General features: G+C 50.0%; 1 protein-coding gene across 1 annotated transcript; it reads left to right on the forward strand.

Annotated features, from left to right (window-relative positions):
* Window positions 1-975: 975 nt before the first annotated feature.
* KCTD7 (potassium channel tetramerization domain containing 7) lies at window positions 976-14,702 on the forward strand. Its single transcript, XM_036767117.1, has 4 exons — window positions 976-1,530; window positions 6,165-6,334; window positions 8,699-8,877; window positions 10,147-14,702. Exons 1-4 carry the CDS (start codon window positions 1,387-1,389, stop codon window positions 10,521-10,523), a joined length of 870 nt encoding a protein of 289 aa, XP_036623012.1. The 5' UTR covers window positions 976-1,386; the 3' UTR covers window positions 10,524-14,702.
* The last annotated feature ends 268 nt before the right edge of the window (window positions 14,703-14,970 follow it).

Here is a 14,970-nt window from a genome sequence, read left to right on the forward strand (position 1 = left end):
AGAAAAACAAAGGATGGCGATAAAATGTAAAAATCATTGTCAGGATTGAGGGACATACTTATTAAGCTCCTTCTATATGGCCTTGGGAGGTGTATAACTAGAGATGTACAAGGTGTAATTCCCTGTCCTTCTGTAGGTCTTAGACAGTAGCTTTAGAACTGGAAGGGGCCTTGGAAAAGACATCAAAGCTCAGTCCTTCATTTTACATTCGCAAAGAGGTTGAGTGACTTTGCCAAGTCACACAGATAGAAAGTACCGGGAGGTGGGTAATACGGTGGGATTTGAACTCAGGTGCCCTGACTCCAGAGCCACGACATGTCACGGCCTCTTTGTTTGCACCACAAAGTCCTGGAATGATGGAGACCTTCACAGAGCTACGCGTGGTGGAGCTTGGTGGTCCGACCCGCTCTGGTCCAAAGTCCTCTGGGATACTGAGACCCGGGTGGGGGGAGGGGTGGTGACTCCCTCAATGTCACGCACATAGTGAGTGGTCGAGCTAGGATCCCATCCCAGGCCTCCTGACTGCTCAGACATCCGCCCAGCAGCCCTCCTCCCTCCCGGCGGATGCAGAGGTCAAGGCCAAGGCCACCGTCATTGGAGAGATGCGCCCTCCCTGTTCTTAGGGGAAGGGAGAGAATTGGAGGACAGATGCGACACGGATCCCGTTGCCGTGGTTACGGGAAGCCCCGCCTGCTTTCCTCTCCTAGCTAGGAGGGAGGGGCAGCCTCGGGCCAGCCAGGAAGGGCCCCGTCGGCCCAGTGGAGGCTGCAGGTCCCCCAGCGGAGGGGGCACTCCCCGCTCCAGCCCAGTGGGCTGATGTCCTCGCTCCAGGAGAGACGCAGAGGGTCGGGAGAAGGCGCGTGCCAGCCAGAGAGCCAATCAGAGGCTGGCAGGGGAGGCGGCCCAGCAGCCTGGCAGCCACTCAGGCCCTGGCTGGACTCTCCGTCCGGCCCGGGACTGGGCAACGTCTCTGCCAATCAGAGAGAGGGCCAGCTGGGGCGCTGGGCCAATGGGAAGCGGAGGCTCGGCTGGCCCTGGCAGGCAGGGAGGGAGGAGAAGCAGTGTGGTCCTGCCTCGGTCCTGGCGCTGCCTCTGGGAGGGAGAGCCCGAGAGGGAGGGCGCGAGGGCAGGATCCCGGGTCCCCACCCCCTTTATCCTCAGCCACATCTGGCTGCCCCCCCCGCCACACATCTGGCTGCCCCTTCATCTCCCATCTTAGGCTGCCTAGGCACGCCCCTCCCTCCCCCATCATGCCGGGCTGCTCCCTGCTCTAGTTCTCTCCCCTAACCCCAACCCTCCCCACTCACCCCCCCACCCTCACCCCACCTTAGCCAGCCCTTCCCCCTCCCCAGCCTCACCTCCCCCCTGCTGCCCAGAGCCAGAGGGATGGTGGTAGTCACAGGGCGGGAGCCAGCCAGCCGTCGCCCGGATGATGCCATGTCCAGCTCGGACGCTGAAGACGACTTTCAGGAGCCTGCCACCCCCACAGCCACCCAGGCTGGGCATGCCCTGCCCCTGCTGCCCCAGGAGGTAACGGGGAAAAGGATGGGGCTGGGGAGTGGGCCTGGAACTCCCAACTCTCTGTCCGTGGCAGACACCTAGAGGCGTGGGGAAAGTATGGACAGAGCCAGGAGGTGGGGGAGAAGCCGACTTTGCGTGTCTTTGGCCTGGAAGAGGAGCGTTCCCCGTCCTATTTCCCCCGAAAGGGGTGGAGTGCATCTTATTTTTCTTCCCTTAAGCCCTAGCTGTCCAGGATGCCAGCGTCCTTTCCTTGAGTCCTATATTAGCTGGGGGAGCCCCCAAAGACTCATTTCCACCCTTTCCCTGGCTGGAGGGGGTGTGAAGGCCAGGTCTTTGGGACCCCGGTAATCTTAGAGGTCACGAGAATCGAATCACAAGCTTTTCCAAATTTTCCCCCAACTTATCTCCATTGCCCAGATGTCCAGGGGGAGGACATCCCCTAGAGGGAACCGCTGGTCCAAAGCTGACCAGCTAGGGGGTGTGTCTCTCAATCCACAAGACCAAGCTGTGGCTGCCTTCCTCTCCCATTTTCCACTCCCCCCCCCTCCACCCCAGCTGCTGTCCTCTGATGTAATGGGGCTTGTGTGTTGTTCATGAATGGGCGACTCCATCTTTTTACTGTCTCTACCTGAGATGAACTGAGAAGGCTGGGAAAAGACAGGGAGGGAAGCTCCTAGGGTGGCCCCTGAGGGTGAAGTACTGGGGACAGCCACTGGTCTAGCATGTGACCTAGGGAAAAGGATGCAACACCCAGGGAGTCCAAGATGGAGAGGGGCTGGCTATGAAGTCACGCAGTCAGCGTCATCTAGACTGGGGAGCAGAACACTTGGGTTCTTTCTCCTGTTTAGTCACTGACCTGCCTGAATGACCTTGGACAAATCCACTTTGTGTCTGTTCTCTACAGGCCCCCCAGTTCTTAACAATGGAGAGAATGATTGTCACTGGAAGTTTGAGACTTTTGAGTCTGAACAAAAGGGCAGGTGCTAAGTCCCTTGAGCTGTTGGAAAAAAGGGGCTAGTGAAAACCTCAGGTGGTGTTTATTCTTGGTGAGACCAAAGGAGAATTGGAAGAAAGGCTTCCAGGAGACCTTCCCCTGAGCCTGGGGCTATAAGGTGTAATGGACCTAGTCAGAATACTTGTTTATCGCTGATAAATTACCTGACTTGGAACTCATCTCTGAGCTTCCTTCAAGCTCACACTTACATTCTGTGCCTTAGTTTCTTCATGTGTAAAGCATATCAAGAAAAAGACTAGAGTCATTAGTATAGGGAACTTCCAAATGCGGAAACTCCCCCCACCAATGCAGGTCAGCACCGTCCAACCTTAGAGCTGCCTAGAGCAGAGGTGTCAAGCTCCAATAGGAATGGGAGCCACTAACCCATACATACAGATCCCTCAGATGCGAACCTCATACTGACTTAATATTAATATTATATTTTAGTTATTCATGTGAATGCACATAACAATTAGTTAAAATAAACTTACATATTAATATGAATTTTGTTGTTCAGTCGTTTCAATTGTGTCTAACTCTTTGTGACTCCATTTGTGGTTTTCTTGGCAAAGCTACAGGAGAGGCTTGCCATTTCCTTCTCCAGCTCATTTTACAGATAAGGAAACTGAGGCAAACAGGGTGAAGTGAGTTATCCAAGGTCACAGCTAGTACGTGTCTGAGTCCAGATTGGAACTCAGAAAGATGGGTCTTCCTGACTCTAGGCTTGGCACTCTGTCTACTACATGTATTAATATATTTTAAATTTTATTTTGTTAAATATTTTTTTCCAATTACCTCTTAATCTGATTTGGGCTGCAATGGAGAGTGTTATTGCAGTAGGCTGTTTGACACTTCTGGTTTAGAACACTAAGAGGGGAAATTACTTGCCCAGGGTCACACAACCAGTATGTGTCAAGTCAGCAAACATTTGTCAAGGACCTACTGTGCACCAGGCACTAGGGAGCCATAGAAAGACCAAAAACGGTCCCTACCTCAAGGAGTGTTCATGGTCTAATGGGGAAGACAAGATGCAAAGAGCTATGCAAAGAGATAGAGATAGGATGAGACAGCAACAATCTCAGAGGGAAGATACTAACAAACTTATGGAAGGAGGATCTTAGCTGGGACCTGAGAGAAGGCAGGCTGCGAAGTGGATAGTCTTCCTCAGTGCTGAGACCCCTCTCCAGAGTCTATGCCACATTGCCTTTCTCTGGGTATAAAAAAGTAGAGGAGGAGGAGGATGCGAAATCCATCTGCCTCACAGGTTTTAGGGGAGGATCAGGTGATGTTATGTGAATGAAAGTGCCTAGCACATAATAATAACAACCATGACAAAATTTATACAGTGCCTAATATGTTCTAGGCACTGTGCTAAGCACTTTACATAGACTATTTTATCCTCGCAACAACCCTGGGAGGTAGATGCTATTATTATCATCCCCGTTTTACAGATGAGGAAACTGAGGCAAATTGGTTAAGTGACTTGCCCAAGGTCACACAGCTGGTAAGTGTCTGAAACTGGATTTGCACTCAGGTCTTCCTGACTTGAGTCCCAGTGTTCTATCTAGTGAAATACCCAGCTGCCGCTTCACAGTAGGTGCTTAATGTCTATTGATTGAAAGTTGTTGTGTTTGTCCTTTTTGAAGAGGACCATGGCATCAGGCAATCGATGACTTGCAGTTGACTTTGATTTCAGTGAGGGAGGGCTGTGCAAGGTCACCAGCCTCACTTTCTCCTCCAGAGTCATCTGGGTCCAGTGGCCTGATATTCATCAGGATGACTGGAGATGGCCCAGGATGGGCCATGGGAGATCCTGGCCCTTTTAGGCTAAGGCCTTTTCATGTACTCACTTAGAGGGAGGTAACACCCATTTAGTGAATAGGCCTCTTTAAGAAGTAAGTCAAGGGATGGCCCCTTTAATTAGAAAAAAAAAAGAAAAAAAATCAAGCTGGAGGGGAAGACCCTCAGGGTTGCTATTCCAAAGAGAATGTCAGTGTCAATGCTTGAAAGTAGAAAGACAGGAAATAGGGAGATGATGTAGGACAGTGGAAAGAGCCCTGGCTCCAGAGTCAGAGGACCTGGGCTAAAGTCCTGCCTCAGTTTCCTCTTCTGTCAAATGTGGGGGCCGGACTGATGACCTCTAAGGTTCCTTCCAGGTCTAGAACTGGGATATTCTGAACCCAGCACATGTTGAACATTATTACATCATCTAAGGTGGCTACTCTCCCCCACCACCACACATGCACTCCCATCTCCCTCACATCTTGGCTCCTCTGTGATTTAAAGGATGGTCTTCTAGAGTTCCCACTGCAGCAAAAATGTTGTAGCCAGCCTAGCCCCTCTGAGCTGAGCCAGGCCGTTCCTAAGAGGACAGACACATATGCTGGTCACTGGCCCATGCTTGAAGCTTTTGCAGAATAGAAGCACCTGCCGCGGCTTATGCACTGCAGCCGGCGTGGCCTTTGAGAACCCAGGGGCATCTCCAGGTCCTAATGAGGAGTTGAAAGGGGAATGATTCTTCGCTGGAGACATTAAGGGGATGAGAGGTGACTTGGCATCGTGGATACAGTGCCAGCCCTGGGGTCAGGAAGACCCAACTCTGACACAAGCCGTGTAACCTTGGGCAAGACGGTTAACCCCTGAACCCTCTCAGGTAACAGTCTAAGAATGACCAGAGTTTGCAGAACAGGTGATGATCTACCTTCATGGAGAAAATTTCTTCACTGATGAAATCATGTCTGGCCCCAAAAATTAAAAAAAAGTAAAGAAAAAAAAGAAGGGATGTAGCTTAGAGTAGGGCTATCAATGGGTGCGCATTTATTAAACACCTACTCAAATACCCTTGTGGGACAATTCTTGCCATCAAGGAGCTCACATTTTACTGAGTGACTTGGACAAGTTTCCTGTTCTGTCAAACAGAGGGGTTGGACTAAGTAACCTCTGAGGTCCTTTCCAGCCCTAGACTACGATCTTTGATCCTATGACTAAATGGTCACTAAGGTTTCTCTAAGGCCCTTAGGGCCTATGAATCACTTCCCATCCTAGGGAACTAGCCCCGTTTTTTTCACGTTTATTTTGGTAGCACTCTGACCCAGTGATACACATCCAGAAAATTCAAGGGTTATGTGTCTTCAGTTACCTGTCACAGGTAGATTTACCTAGGAGTTTCCTCTCCTCGTTTTCTTGCTCAGTCATTTTCAGTCATGTTTGACTCTTCTTGACCCCATTTGGGGTCTTCTTGGCAAAGTTACTGGAGCGGTTCACCATTTCCTTCTCCAGCTTATTTTACAGATGAGAAAACTGAGGCAAACAGGGTGAAGTGACTTGCCCAGGGTCACACAGCTTAGTAAGTGTCTGAGGCTGGATTTGAACTCAGCTCTTCCTGACTTCAGGGCTGGTGCTCTATCCACTGCACCACCTAGCTGCCCCTCTTCATTTTATAGGTTGTTGTTGTTTAGTCATTTCGGCCACGTCTGACTCTTCACCCTGTTTGGTTAGGGTATGTTAAGTGGGGAAGGGAAGGGAAGAAAAGGGAAACCTAGTGAGGTCAGACACTACACCCAGGGTCACACCATGATTCCTCTTTGACGTTAAGGTTCCTAGTCTTGCTTTCCGATCTATTTCAACACCCCAACGATTGTTCTTCCAGTTCCCTGAGGTTGTCCCACTCAACATTGGAGGAATGTACTTCACCACACGTCTGTCGACCTTGCGGCGTTATGAGGACACCATGCTGGCAGCCATGTTCAGCGGGCGCCACTACATTCCCACTGATGCTGAGGGACGGTATTTCATCGACCGCGATGGGACTCACTTTGGGTAGGTGTTGTCTGCTGCTTCTCTGGGCTTGTTCCACCGCTGCGTCTTTGGTTAGACACAAGGAAACACTTCCTGATGCTCAGGTTGGTCAAACATGTTTCCGAGGACACAGAACCTAGATCTCTTATAGTGCTTTAGCACAGTATGTGGTGTCTTGTAGGTACCCAGGAAATGCTTGACTAAGTAGAAAGATGTTATGATGGAGGGAGCTGGCCAGGGACTTAGGAAGACCTGGACCTGCCTCTGACACATCCTAGCTTTGGAACTTTCAGCAAGTCATTTATCCTTTTTGGGCCTCAGTTTCTTCATTTGTAAAATGAAAAGATTGGACAAAATGACCCCAGAGCTCCTTTCCAGTCCTAAGCCTAACTATACTGGGCATGTCTCAAGCTGAAGCAACATCAACTCCCAGAAGATTCACGTTAAAAAAAATTCTGGACACCTTTAAAAGAGTCTAACATTTATTGGTATCTTTTATGTTTATAGCACCTTCATTTTTGAACATATTTCTTCTCCCCATGCCTACTCAATGATCCAACCCTGTGACAAAGATTAAAGAAGAGGAAGGAAAAGCAGTTTAGTAAAATCAACTAACACATCAGTCATATGTGGCTTTATATACAAAAGGCCACACCATAAGCCCCCCTCCTCTGCAAAGAAGAGAGGGAGGTACATTCGAAAGCTATACTCCTGAGTGATAGAGGCATCGTGGAGCAGATTCTCCTCCAGAGACTTTTGAAAAATCAGAAGTACTCATCTGTGTGGAATTGACCAGATGTGATCTTAACTTATGTCCTCCCTTCTTAAGAAAAAAAAAAAAACACCAAACTTCCAAGCTTTTTTAACTAGATCTGAAAGATTTGTGATTCCATTAACACTGATTCCCTTTGTTCCTGGACTGGCTTCTTTGTCCAGGACCATAGCAGGGTGAAAGAGAGTGTGAGAAGGACTCCTCTATCCTGGTTCTGGAGGGAGGAAGAGGGCTGGAATGCCATCCTACTCCTGTGGCATGACCAAATCAGGCCACTCCTGAATCCATGTCATTGGAAACTCAGCAAGTCATCAATTGCAGGTCCCCCACCCCCTCCACCTCCAAGCAGGACTTCCTCATTCCCAGGCCAGATGAAGGGCTGGTTTCCACCTTCACAGAGGGGACATGTGGCCAATTCATTTACTCTGTAGCATCTTAGTCTCCCCAGTGGGCTGTCAGCTGCCTCTGGCTCTGAGAAAACAACGTGTCACATCACTCGTTGGAGCTATAAAAAGATTTGTTTGTGGGCTCTTTGGGGGAGGAAGGCGCTGGACCGCAGCTGGCGTCCCACACAGACCTTGGATCCTGGGCTGGGGCTGGGCTGACCAAAGGAGGGGCTCTGAGGTTCCAGTGAGGCATTGAGGTTTGGGTTGTTTTTTTTTTTTCCTGAGAGGGCTGCTGGACTCTGGCTTGTGTCCTGTCCTTTCCTGTCCTTGAGGACTCTGCCAAAGACTGATGGGAACCAGGTGGTAGGAGAATAAACATGGCAGCCCTATCTGGCTCTAACCTCTTGCTGCCACAGCTTGGCAAAGGCGTGGGAAGAACAGGAAGGGTTTGAGGCCTGTGATGTTGCTCCAGCTTGGAACACATACCCGGGGGAGATAGGTGGTAAGTTTTCCTCCCATCCCCAGGTAGGGAAGGTTCCTCAGTTGTGGTCAGTGAGAAGTGGCCACAAACAAGATGAAGGGTGTCAGGGATGGCAAAGGGCCTTGAGATGTTGTGCCCTATGAAGACTGGCGGGAAGAGTGGGTATGTTGAGTCAGGAGAATCAACCAGTCTAATAACAAGCATTTAATAAGTGCCTTATGTATGCCAGGTGTTGGGCCTACCAAGACAAAAATGAGACAGCCAGTCCTTCCCCTCCCCAAGACTACATTGATGGGGTGGATGACTATAGGCATATACTGAATAAAATACAAGGTGGGGTGGGGAAGGTGGTTGGGTAGATAAGGAGAGGGCTTCATGTAGACCATGGCACTTTGGCTATATCTTGAAGGAAGAGAGGGGTTCTCTGAGGCAGAGGTGAGGTGGGAGGATGTTCTGGGAAAGGGAGAGAGGAGAGGACCGGGGTGGGGAGGAGTGGATAGACATAGGACCATAGACTTAGAGCTAGAAGGTCATCATGTCCAACCTCTCATTTTACAGATGAAGAAACTGAGGCCCAGAGAGGCTCTGAGACTTGCCCAGGGTCACACAGCCTTCTCTCCCTTCCTGCCTCCATCTTTCCATCCATTCCTGCCTGCTTTCTCCTTCCCTTCCCTGTCCTCCCACATCCCCACATCCCCCCAGCATAGCCCTGCCCTTAATTTCTCCTTTGCTTCCCTCTCACTTAGAGATGTGCTTAACTTCCTTCGCTCCGGTGACCTGCCCCCAAGGGACCGCGTGCGGGCCGTGTACAAGGAGGCCCAATATTATGCCATTGGACCCCTGCTGGAGCAGCTAGAAGATGTGCAGCCCCTGAAAGGGGAGAAGGTGCGCCAGGCGTTCCTGGGGCTCATGCCCTATTACAAAGGTGAGGAGGGCAGGGCCAAGCTGAGTGGAGTCTCACTTGCTGTGTGACTGCGAGCAAGTCCCTGACCCGCTCTCAGACTCAGTTTTTCATCTGTAAAATGGAGATCTTAATCCTTGCTACCTCACAGGGTTATTTCAAGCAGTATTCCTTATGAGCCTGAAAGTATTGTGAAAATGTCTGTTATTATTTGAATGTGCCTTAAGGGTTTGTGGGTAGATTTCAGAGGGGGTGGGGGTGGGGCTAGTGAATTTTGATGGGGAAAAACTGACATCTTTATTTCAATATAGCTGTTTTCTTTTTTTGGTCCTATGTATTTTATTTTCTGCATTTGAAGACATAAGGGCTCTGCAGGCTTCTTCAGACTGCCCAAGAGGTCCAGGACACAAAAAAAGTTAGGAAACCCTACCATACCTCAGCCCACTTATTTTACTAATGTTGGTTTTTCTCACTTACTGCTTCCCTTGATTTCTGGGTTTTGTTTTGTTTCGTTTTGTTTTGTTTTGTCGTTCACTTAGAAGTTAAGTGATTTGCCTACAGTCAGTGTGTATTAGAGAACCCAGGTCTCCTTGACCCCATGGCCGGCTCACTATGTTTAACATTATGAGAAATAGACCAAGAAAGGCATGGAGGATCGCCATTCCATTTCCCTGCCTCTACTGTACCTTTGTGACTTTTCTGGATTAGATAGATGAAAATTCTGGCCATTTCTTAACCAGACCTTCCAAGAAAGGGAGTTCAGTCACTTTGATTTGGGAAGTCCATCCTTCCTCCACCCCCACCTCCTGTTTATTTTCCCCCTTTGCCTTCCCCTTCTTTTTATTTTAAATTGATAAATAAGTAATTTTCCATTCAAACTGATCAAATAAAAAATGTTGTTTTCCCCTTCCTTTAATTTTAAACTGAAATTCCTATTGAAATACAAGAGGCCCATTCCTTTTTAGAAACAGGAGTATTACTGATTTCTCTCCTTCTCCAGGAAGCATCCTGGTGTCAGGATGACCTGGTTTCAAATCCTATCTCAGATATCTCCTAGCAACATGACCCTGGGCAAGTCACTTAACTCAGCCTCAGTTTCTTCTTCTGTAAAGTGAAGGGGCTGAACTCAGCAGCCTCTAAGGTCCCTTCTTGTTCTAGATTCACACTTCTATGATGTTCCTGGCTTATTTCAGGCCCGTTCAGGGCCATCTTTTCCCTTTGGGTCCTGTCCCTCCCACTCCTCATCCTCTGTGCCCCCTCCCTGTGACAACTGCTGTTTTCTGTTCCCCCAAGACCACTTGGAGCGGATTGTGGAGATTGCGCAGCTGCGGGCCGTCCAGCGCAAGGCCCGTTTTGCCAAGCTGAAGGTCTGCGTCTTCAAGGAGGAGATGCCCATCACGCCCTACGAGTGTCCCCTCTTCAACTCCTTACGCTTTGAGCGCAGCGAGAGCGACAGCCCCTTCTTCGAACACCACTGTGAAGTGGACGTGTCCTTCGGGCCGTGGGAGGCTGTGGCCGATGTCTACGACCTGCTGCACTGCCTGGTCACAGATCTCTCTGCCCAGGGCCTCACAGTGGATCACCAGTGTATTGGGGTCTGCGACAAGCACCTGGTCAACCACTATTACTGCAAGAGGCCCATCTATGAGTTCAAGATCACGTGGTGGTGAGTAGCCCTGGCAAGAAGCCCCAGTGGGAGGGGGCCCTGTCAGCTCTGCTTGACATCCCCTGGAGGCTGCTGACCACCTGTCCAAGGGACATGCTGTGATGGGGACTGAGTCCTGAGCAGCCCAGCCCAGGGGGCCCCGTGGCATAGCTGCCCAGCTCCAGGGATGCACCTGGGGCCAGGCCCAAGGCCTTAGCCAGCTGGAACAGTGGCCCCATCGGGCCCTCTTCTGGGAGCAGCACCTTCTTGCCTGTGGCTCAGGGAATCTAGCTGGGGCCCATCATTGAAACCCAGAGTTATCTGACTGTCTCCCTGACCTTGAGGGAGAGCTGTGACCCTTCTTGGAGGTCAGGGCTGGGTCCTGAGCCCATGTTTCATACTCTGGTGGGCATTCGTCCTTTTCCTCTCCCCCAACCTCCCTAGCCCTATTCTGGTTTCATTCCTTATAAAACCCTATGTCCCCAGGGCCCAGCTGGGAAAAAAAGAATAGAATATGGGAGATTTACCAGAATGAGCTCCCTAAACTTCCCACACTGGTGAAGAAGAGGGATCTGCTTTTATCAAGTTACCTCCCCCAAATATCCCTGATCACATTCTCCTTTTGGGACCCAGAGAGACCCTTCTTCCTCACCAAGCACGTTTCTCATCCCCTTTGGGATCTGTGACCAGAGTTGCCAAAGGCCTGTGCCCGGTTCGCCTTAGAAAAACCAGTGTTTACAGCCCTGATTTGGGCATCGGTTCCTGCTATCCCTCCTTTCATTCCTCAGCCCCTTCCCTGTCATTTCCCCAACTCTGCACGGGGTTGTTTCCTGTGCTGAGATGCAGACAGCTGAAGCTGATGGGAGGCAGGGATAGATATGGAGCCTCCATCCACACTGAGTCACACAGCATCCCTCTCCATGTTCCTGGCTGTTGTATCAAGTATGCAGCTCATACTTGTAGAACAAACCCAGCTTAGAGTCCACCACCATGAGACCTTGTTATCATAACCTACTCAAGTCTCTCCCTCAGGGAGGCCCTGGGTTCTGAAGGATAAAAGGAGGGCCTGAATGTCTCCCCAAGGGCTCATAGGTAAGCCAGCAATAATTCCCAAGGATACTTGGGTCCCTATATTTTGAAGGTTTTAAAAGAACCAGAATACCTCTGGGCTGATCCCTTCTCCCTAAGGAAGTTGTTTGGGTTATGGACATGCCCTTCCTGGAGGCTTAGACAGCTAAGTGGTGGCATTCAGTGATCCCCCAACAACATCTCCACCTCTCTCTCATTCTTCAGTGTGACAAACCAGGGCTGCTTAGAGAGAGTCCCAGTCCTGTGGTCGCATCTGTACTCAAACCAATATCCAAGGGCTGTAGAGGGTATCTTATGTGGTCACCTCTGGTTGGCCCAGCCCTATTGGCCTCATGCATATAAGGACTGGTTGACTTAGCCTAGGGAATCTTAAAGATGCCTGAATCTTGATACTATGGCATAATCTGAGACCAGGAACCTCAGCTAGCGCCCTGCACCCAACCTGTGAGCATTGTCCTTGACATGTCCCTGTGCAAAGCTGTCTCCCCTGTAGGAGAAGTGGCCCTGAGACAATGAGTAACAGGATGCCCAGCACCTAGCAGAGTGCCTGCCACATAGGAGAGGTGTAATAAATGCGGAATGAGTGAATACCAGCACTGGGCAAGAAGTGAAGGGCAGTCCAGTGGAGGAGCTTATGCGTGGTAGACATTACCCAAGACCAGAGAGAGGCTTTCCATCTAAGTTGGCAGGACAGTTGCTTTTCTGGCTTTTTAGATGCCCTTTTTCATCCAAAAGGCAGCTAGAAATGTTTGTTTGGGGGTTGATGTTCCTGCATGGTGCCAGGTGTTGCTAACCATGTGTTCAGTCGCTTTGAGCTTAGCAGAAAAGTCTTTTGTTTACGTTTCTGAGTGGTGTTACTGCCTAATCCCTGTTCGTTTTTTGACAGACACTGAGCCAAGCTATTGAGGAGGATGTCAGTGTGAGTTGAGCGCAGATTACTAACACCATTGCTGGCAGTAACCCACATTGGCCTCTCTCCCCCTGTCCCCTCCTGCTCCTGCCACAGAGCATCAGTCGCAGTATGTTTATTTAGAATCCACATGGGTGAAACCCAGAGTGACTGCAGCCCTGCTTGGGGGTTAACCTGGATGCTGGGTGAGGACAGTGTCCCCCATCTCTCTGGAAGGTCACTCTGTTAACTCTGTTGTGCCGTGCTTTCAATGACTGTGTTTCGCTGTGTGTCCTTCTGGGGAGACTAGGGCTGCCAGGAAGGGTCATCCTTGGCTACATTTAGAGAGCTTTTCCTAGAGCTAGCAACAGACCTGCCCTCTGTCTAGGACATGAAGTTGAGTTGGAAGGCAGGTAGAAAATTCTGTAGTCTATAGCCATCACACCAAATGGGAGGAGGGAAAGAAAGGTGGGTGTTGTTAATCAGCCTCTGGTTCTACCCTTGGGCTGATGGGAATAAAACCCCTTCTTGGGGGAAATTATTCTGGTCCCCGGGGAGAACCTCTAATTATTGTTGGGGCTAAGACCTTTCCTAACCCTCAGCTCTTCTGGAACTACAATCATCTAAGCCGAGAGGGGGCAAGGTCCCAAGAGAGCCTTAGAAACACCTCCTCCCCAGACGCTAACAATGTAGTTTACTTGAATTCTTGTGGCTTCGTGAAACCCACTGTTCTCCCCCCACCCCTTTAAAAGTGAAGCTAGATGTGTTCTCTTCAAGGACAGACCAAGAGAAAAGACTCATTGGGCTGGTTTCTGGATCAGACATTATGAGCTGGAAGAGGCCTTATAGAGGCCATCTCGTCTAGTGTCCTCATTTTGCAAATGAGAAACCTCAGGCTCAGAGTTGGATTTGTCCAAGTCATAAAACTGTCAAAGGTGTGATTTGAGCACAAGTCCTCCATCTCCAAACCTGTTGCTCTCTCCACTGTACTATGTTATTGGAGGATAGAATTCAAAGATTAATTTAAATTAATTGGAAAGAATAATTTCCCCAATAAGGGGTTTTACTCCCATCAGCCCAAAGGTAGAACCATTGGGAGAAAAGTGGCTGGCTAGAGCAGGAGCTTCCCCCATGGTTGGCTCCCTATGGGTCACTGGCATGGCAGGTTAAGAATGTAAGGTTGGAGGGCTGGGCTGTTGGCTGGATCCCTCCCCAGCTGAGCTGATTGTTGTTAGCTGACACAGAGAGAGGCACGCAGCCATCCTCTTCCCACGCAGTTCATCCAGATGCTCCCTCTGGGTTGGCTCATTGGCCAGCCGTGTGGGTGGCAGCCAGTTTCACTTCTGCTAGGGGTTTTCTGAGGAATGCTTCTCAGGTTGGGTCAGGTGATTCTTTGTCTTCCTGGGTGATTTGTTGCTCTGCTCAAGCCCCCGGTAATGGTGGTGGTAGTGCTATAGAAAGTGTCAAGTTCACTGGGCACATGCATCATTCCTTATGCGACCTTGGGCTCAGAGTACACAGGGCTGACCCGTCTTGAAAGAGTTAAAAATATCTTCCCATCCTGTAAGCACTCGGTTTCCAGAAAGGACCGCTCTTACACACACACACACACACACACACACACACACACACACACACACACACACACATACCCCTTCTGTCCAGACTTAGTCCTTAATAAAACTGCTTTTCATGGCCCCATTTACCAGAGTTCTCACCAAAGACAGATCTCTGTACAACTCTTAGGGCCGTACATAACTCCAGAGCCAGAAGGGTCCTCAGAAGCCAGCTAGTCCAACCCCCTCATTTTACAGATGAGGAAACTGAGGCCCCAGGAGATCATGTGACTTGCCCAAAGTTACATGGACAATAAGCATTTGAAATAGGATTTGAACTCAGGTTCTCTGACTCCAGAGCCAGGGCTCTTTCCACGCCGCTTCCCTGCCTTTGGTGGAAGGAGGCTGAAGGGGGCAAGACATTTCTGCAATTCTGGGAAAATGTGCATGGGTAAAGGAATGGGGGAGGAGGAAGAAGGGCCGGAGACCCCAGGTGGAGTGCAGGTGCTGACCTGGGCTTCAGTGTCTTCCTTCCCTTAGATCTAGGGCTCTGTGTCAATGTGTAAAGGGTCCTGTGTCGTTGGCTTTTATTCATTCCAATGTCTGTGACAGTATGGCCGTACGAGCCTTTGTGCTGTATCATGGCATTAAAGTGAAGTATCAGGAGGTAGGTGGTGTGTGGTTTGTCTTCTCTGAAGCTAGTTTCCTTCTCTCCCCTACCCCCAACTTCAAAGAATCAGAAGGTCCAGAGCTAGAAGGGACCCCTGTGCCCATCTGGCCCAACCTCTTCATTTTACAGATGAAGACTCCAAGGCCAAGAAAGGCCCATTCCATTGGGACACCATTGGGACTGCCAACACTCTTCCTGCCTGGCCTATGGCCTCATAAGAAGACTTCTGGAGCTGGGCCCTAATGCTCTTTGCCTCCAAAGCCAGGAG

This window comes from Trichosurus vulpecula, chromosome 7 (genome assembly GCF_011100635.1).
Source record: "Trichosurus vulpecula isolate mTriVul1 chromosome 7, mTriVul1.pri, whole genome shotgun sequence".
NCBI classification, from domain to species: domain Eukaryota; kingdom Metazoa; phylum Chordata; class Mammalia; order Diprotodontia; family Phalangeridae; genus Trichosurus; species Trichosurus vulpecula.